The sequence below is a fragment of the Diaphorina citri genome, unplaced genomic scaffold (genome assembly GCF_000475195.1).
Source record: "Diaphorina citri unplaced genomic scaffold, Diaci psyllid genome assembly version 1.1 scaffold380, whole genome shotgun sequence".
Taxonomy (NCBI): Eukaryota; Metazoa; Arthropoda; class Insecta; order Hemiptera; family Psyllidae; genus Diaphorina; species Diaphorina citri.
The window spans coordinates 75,611-81,817 of NW_007377815.1; the positions used below are offsets into that span (position 1 = coordinate 75,611).

General features: G+C 37.6%; 2 protein-coding genes across 3 annotated transcripts; both read left to right on the forward strand.

Annotated features, from left to right (window-relative positions):
* Positions 1-34: 34 nt before the first annotated feature.
* LOC103508247 lies at positions 35-5,572 on the forward strand. The gene is made up of 3 exons (XM_008472779.3): positions 35-639; positions 4,727-4,819; positions 4,967-5,572. Exons 1-3 carry the CDS (start codon positions 327-329, stop codon positions 5,311-5,313), a joined length of 753 nt encoding a protein of 250 aa, XP_008471001.1. The 5' UTR covers positions 35-326; the 3' UTR covers positions 5,314-5,572.
* On the forward strand, positions 677-2,094 carry LOC113467006. 2 transcript variants are annotated; one of them, XM_026822891.1, is made up of 4 exons: positions 677-848; positions 1,007-1,133; positions 1,517-1,647; positions 1,737-2,094. In XM_026822891.1, exons 1-4 carry the CDS (start codon positions 692-694, stop codon positions 1,823-1,825), a joined length of 504 nt encoding a protein of 167 aa, XP_026678692.1. In that variant the 5' UTR covers positions 677-691; the 3' UTR covers positions 1,826-2,094. The 2 variants fall into 2 exon arrangements, with proteins under 2 accessions (XP_026678692.1, XP_026678693.1); XM_026822892.1 differs by lacking the exon at positions 1,007-1,133 and adding an exon at positions 1,277-1,494 and having other exon boundaries at positions 1,608-1,647.
* Positions 5,573-6,207: the final 635 nt, after the last annotated feature.

Consider the following 6,207-nt stretch of genomic DNA (forward strand, 5'->3'; position numbering starts at 1 on the left):
ATTAATAGATTTAAAAGATTTTCTGAATGGAAAGTGGAAATGGAAAGATTGGAAAAATGGAAAGATCTGTTTAATATTGTCACAATAATGAAATAAAAAGTAGTTTTTCATGTTACGGTAATTTTCTCTCTTACCAGTGAACTCTGAATTATTGCAAGTACTTGTAGGTACATGGATGCATAACTCAAAAAGAATCATTATTGACTTGGTAATACTCATTCAGTACCTACCCTAAAGAAGACAGTTTTTATTCAACAGAAAACTTCAACTTTAAGTAGTAAATAAAAAAAATCCCCCTTGCTATAAGCAGAAACAAGTCCCAGACCATGGCCTCATACAATGCCCCTAGTTTTGAAATCAATGCTCTTGTAGATCAAAACAATCCTGAGGAAGTCCGACTCTTTGTACAACGGCAATCTATCCTTGACACTCCTGACTTCATCACTCTGAAAGACACACTCCGTCGTCTCTGCATGATGTACAAAGAGTTCAAGCCTCTCACACCAGTTGTATTGAACGAAGAGTACAAAAAGCTTGAAGAGGCTGATCATAGGAACATTCCATATAAGAAAGCAATGTTTGACGATCTGGTTACATTCCTGAGATACTTGCCTTACCATGTGGAGTTTTGCGGAGAACCAAGCTTGGAGTGTGAAATTAGAGCAGTTGTGACATTCCATATAAGAAAGCAATGTTTAACGATCTGGTTACATTCCTGAGATACTTGCCTTACCATGTGGAGTTTTGCGGAGAACCAAGCTTGGAGTGTGAAATTAGAGCAGTTGTCCCAAAGAATATGCAACATTTGGCCGAGTTCTTCAAGAAAGATAGAGCTAATAGAATTCCTGGTAAATAGATTCTTTCACTTTTTTTTTAATTTTATTTTACCTTTAAAATTTGCATTACTTACCTACTTCAATTATTAATCATGTTGGGACCACTATACAAGTTTTTTTCACAAATCACAAGTTTCTTATTGCTTTATTTCCCCCTTCTTTGTCCCTAGGTTACAACAAAAGTGGACAACGAATCTTCTTCCTTGACTACGAAAAACAATGGGAACTGGTTGAATATGTCCTCAAACATCCATTTGGTGTGCCCTACGAAGACATCGAAGAGAAGTTTATGCAAAAATCGGTAAATAGATTTTCACTTTTTTTTTTTACCTTTAAAATTTGCATTACTTACCTACTTCAATTATTAATTATGTTGGGACCACTATACAAGTTTTTTCACAAATCCCAAGTTGATTTATTTCCCCCTTCTTTGTCCCTAGGTTACAACAAAAGTGGACAGCGAATCTTCTTCCTCGACTATGAAAAACAATGGGAACTGGTTGAATATGTCCTCAAACATCCATTTGGTGTGCCCTACGAAGACATCGAAGAGAAGTTTATGCAAAAATACCGACTGAGTGATCTCTATGAGATGGAGCGGTGTGAACACCTGCTTCATTTCCTCAAACACACAGATATATTTGGACACAAGGGCATGGTGTTTCATCAGATTTATTGAAATACCGACTGAGTGATCTCTACGAGATGGAGCGGTGTGAACACCTGCTTCATTTCCTCAAACACACAGATATATTTGGACACAAGGGCATGGTGTTTCATCAGATTTATTTTGACGAGAAGAGACAGAAACATCTGTACCTGAACAAAGATGGTACTTTGGATGAAGAGGTGGTGAGATGTTTGAGAGCAAATGGTGTGGACGTGGAAGACCATGGAAACATCTGTACCTGAACAAAGATGGTACTTTGGATGAAGAGGTGGTGAGATGTTTGAGAGCAAATGGTGTGGATGTGGAAGACCATCTGTGAGATACATGCTCTTGAACCATGTCTGAGTGATCCATTGGGCTTACAACTTTGGTCTCAAAGGCCAACACAAGGCCTTAAGGTGATTAGGTGGGAGTGAATAACATGTTTATATTGTGAGTTGAATAGCAGATGTGAGTACTCCCATTTATCTTTCAGTTGTTCTTAATAATATTGACAGATCTAATATTTTAGTTTAAATCTAAATTAAAAATAAAAGACTGATTAGTTGATTAAAGTAAAATACATTCTGTACATTTAACTATGATTTATTTACATCATGATGCTTTTTATAAAATTAAAGGGGGGAGGAAGCTTAATCTTGAAAAAACATGTATGCACATTGCACATATGATACAATATGATAAAGCAACCAGTCTCTTTCGGTGCTGAGAAGGTGCTATTGAACCCAAGTGAACATTATACCTACATTGTTTTTAGTAGGTTGGACAGTTTACATCATGATGCTTTTAATAAAATTAAAGGGGGGAGGAAGCTTAATCTTGAAAAAACATGTATGCACATTGCAGATTGCACATATGATACAATATGCTAAAGCAACCAGTCTCTTTCGGTGCTGAGAAGGTGCTATTGAACCCAAGTGAACATTATACCTACATTGTTTTTAGTAGGTTGGACAGCTACCTAAGGTGACTAGAGTTGAAGTTTGTATGAGAGTATGAGTCCCTTGGAATTATTAGAATATATGCAATGTGCAATAATTCGTATTGGTAGCGTAAATTGCCTCCCTCTCTCTCTCTCTCTCTCTCTCTCTCTTACTCACTCACTCACTCCCTCTTTATCTCTCACCTGATCAGTTTCAATAGTCGTGCTTTGCTCATCAAATCTCCCATAGACGCATAACAGCCCGTCATTTGTCTCCGACCTCGATATGATGTTCTTCCATGGAGAACTCGCCAGTTGTTCATAAATAACACCTGAGGAAACAAGGAATTAGGGGTTTTCATTCAGCGGTGATAGCTCATTGAATGGAGCAGTTTCAATTGGGAAAATATTATTAATAAATGGTCGATTCACACGTAAAAAGTTGTGAAAAATCCAAATCTGAGGTCAAAACTCCGAAAAAGTAACTTTAAAAGGTCGAAAATTCAATTTTTAACCGCTGTGCCAATGAAAAAGTCCAAATATGAGGTCAAAACTCCGAAAAAGTAACTTTAAAAGGTCGAAAATTCAATTTTTAATTGCCGTTCTAATGAAAAAGTTCATTGACGTCAGATTTCACGTCAAAATGTGCAGAAACGCTTGCGCACAAACAAACGAAGAGGGAGTCATGAATTATGACGTCATCGCCTACGGGAGCGTATGCCGTGGCGTCAAAGTTCACGATTTACCGGAATTACCGGTATTTTTTAAATCCATTTATCTCGGTATCTAGAAGTCGTAGAAGAAAAAGAAAAATTCCGTTGGTCATTTTTCCTGCTCTATGACTTTGAAGCATCACCCAAGTAAGCGCAACTGATCTATTTATCAGTTCCACAGGATCACTAAAGTTAAGCCCAGCTGGGCAAATCGCATGCCGCTATTTTTTGCCGGCCGGCAGCACTCAGACTGGACTGGGTAATGTAAGGAGGCGGGTGGCTTGTCGTCAAATGGAGGGTAACACCTCTGTCACTAGAGACCTCCTAAGGCAGTGACGTAAACACCTTAAAAAATAAAGACATAATGACGAAAATCGAATTTTGTTTTTCAGGGATAAACAAAGGGGGGAAAATCTGGAAATCTGGTAACAAGTGCATTCAGCCTCGTCCAGAAAATTGATTTTTTTTTTAAAGAGGTTTGACAGAGGGAACTGTAACTGCTATGGTCTTATCGTCCCGAAATCGAAGAGAGAAGGAAGACAGGAGGTAGTGCATACTTGCATAGCTGCATTGGTCTTCGGTCCACATAAATATACCTACCGAATTAGGTATATCTACACTTTATACCGAGTCTACTTAAGTAGGTACTTACCTTGTGGCTCGAGAAAATATGAATGAATCCGGAAAAAACTGAAAATAAAAAATTCTTGAGAGACAGAAATCCAGGTCCTTCCCTTCCTTCTTGAACTTGAGTAACTTGCTAATGCTAACTGCTAACTTGACTTTTTGCCGGAAAGTTGTTGCGTAAACATTGAAAACATTCCCCTCCTAAAGCTGTTTATGTTTATTCAAGGACCAATAGGAATCAAGCTGATAAAAATGGACCAATGAGAGCACCGTATTTTATGAGTAGACCCTTCATCAGCTCGATTCGACTCATAACAAAAAGAAACCGCGAAATTCAAATTAATAGATTTTCTGAATTTTTGCATTGGGAATTGAGTGAGTGGAAAGATCTGTTTAATTTTGTCACAATAATGAAATAAAAAGTAGTTTTTCATGTTACGGTAATTTTCTCTCTTACCAGTGAACTCTGAATTATTGCAAGTACTTGTAGGTACTTGGATGCATAACTCAAAAAGAATCATTATTGACTTGGTAATACTCATTTAGTACCCTAAAGAAGATAGTTTTTATCCAACAGAAAACTCCAACTTTAAGTAGTAAATAAAAAAAATCCCCCTTGCTATAAGCAGAAACAAGTCCCAGAACATGGCCTCATACAATGCCCCTAGTTTTGAAATCAATGCTCTCGTAGATCAAAACAATCCTGAGGAAGTCCGACTCTTTGTACAACGGCAATCTATCCTTGACACTCCTGACTTCATCACTCTGAAAGACACACTCCGTCGGCTATGCATGATGTACAAAGAGTTCAAGCCTCTCACACCAGTTGTATTGAACGAAGAGTACAAAAAGCTTGAAGAGGCTGATCATAGGAACATTCCATATAAGAAAGCAATGTTTGACGATCTGGTTACATTCCTGAGATACTTGCCTTACCATGTGGAGTTTTGCGGAGAACCAAGCTTGGAGTGTGAAATTAGAGCAGTTGTCCCAAAGAATATGCAACATTTGGCCGAGTTCTTCAAGAAAGATAGAGCTAATAGAATTCCCGGTAAATAGATTTTCACTTTTTTTTTTTACCTTTAAAATTTGCATTACTTACCTACTTCAATTATTAATCATGTTGGGACCACTATACAAGTTTTTTTCACAAATCACAAGTTTCTTATTGCTTTATTTCCCCCTTCTTTGTCCCTAGGTTACAACAAAAGTGGACAGCGAATCTTCTTCCTCGACTATGAAAAACAATGGGAACTGGTTGAATATGTCCTCAAACATCCATTTGGTGTGCCCTACGAAGACATCGAAGAAAAGTTTATGCAGAAATACCGACTGAGTGATCTCTACGAGATGGAGCGGTGTGAACACCTGCTTCATTTCCTCAAACACACAGATATATTTGGACACAAGGGCATGGTGTTTCATCAGATTTATTTTGACGAGAAGAGACGGAAACATCTGTACCTGAACAAAGATGGTACTTTGGATGAAGAGGTGGTGAGATGTTTGAGAGCAAATGGTGTGGATGTGGAAGACCATCTGTGAGATACATGCTCTTGAACCATGTCTGAGTGATCCATTGGGCTTACAACTTTGGTCTCAAAGGCCAACACAAGGCCTTAAGGTGATTAGGTGGGAGTGAATAACATGTTTATATTGTGAGTTGAATAGCAGATGTGAGTACTCCCATTTATCTTTCAGTTGTTCTTAATACTATTGACAGATCTAATATTTTAGTTTAAATCTAAATTAAAAATAAAAGACTGATTAGTTGATTAAAGTAAAATACATTCTGTACATTTAACTATGATTTATTTATTTACATCATGATGCTTTTAATAAAATTAAAGGGGGGAGGAAGCTTAATCTTGAAAAAACATGTATGCACATTGCACATATGATACAATATGATAAAGCAACCAGTCTCTTTCGGTGCTGAGAAGGTGCTATTGAACCCAAGTGAACATTATACCTACATTGTTTTTAGTAGGTTGGACAGCTACCTAAGGTGACTAGAGTTGAAGTTTGTATGAGAGTATGAGTCCCTTGGAATTATTAGAATATATGCAATGTGCAATAATTCGTATTGGTAGCGTAAATTGCCTCCCTCTCTCTCTCTCTCTCTCTCTCTCTCTTACTCACTCACTCACTCCCTCTTTATCTCTCACCTGATCAGTTTCAATAGTCGTGCTTTGCTCATCAAATCTCCCATAGACGCATAACAGCCCGTCATTTGTCTCCGACCTCGATATGATGTTCTTCCATGGAGAACTCGCCAGTTGTTCATAAACAACACCTGAGGAATAAAGGAAACAAGGAATCAGGGGTTTTCAATTTTTCATTCAGCGGTGATAGCTCATTGAATGGAGCAGTTGCAATTGGGAAAATATCATTAATAAAAGGTCGATTCCTACGTAAAAAGTTGTGAAAAATCAAAAA

Excerpts from the sequence above, each read along its gene's own strand:
- LOC103508247 (XM_008472779.3), top strand. The coding sequence starts at position 327 with ATGGCCTCATACAATGCCCCTAGTTTTGAAATCAATGCTCTTGTAGAT. Across the intron at positions 640-4,726 it reads TGTGGAGTTTTGCGGAGAAC|CAAGCTTGGAGTGTGAAATT; the intron begins CAAGCTTGGAGT and ends TTTGCGGAGAAC. Across the intron at positions 4,820-4,966 it reads TAGAGCTAATAGAATTCCCG|GTTACAACAAAAGTGGACAG; the intron begins GTAAATAGATTT and ends CTTTGTCCCTAG.
- LOC113467006 (XM_026822891.1), top strand. The coding sequence starts at position 692 with ATGTTTAACGATCTGGTTACATTCCTGAGATACTTGCCTTACCATGTG. Across the intron at positions 849-1,006 it reads TAGAGCTAATAGAATTCCTG|GTTACAACAAAAGTGGACAA; the intron begins GTAAATAGATTC and ends CTTTGTCCCTAG. Across the intron at positions 1,134-1,516 it reads GAAGAGAAGTTTATGCAAAA|ATACCGACTGAGTGATCTCT; the intron begins ATCGGTAAATAG and ends AGATTTATTGAA.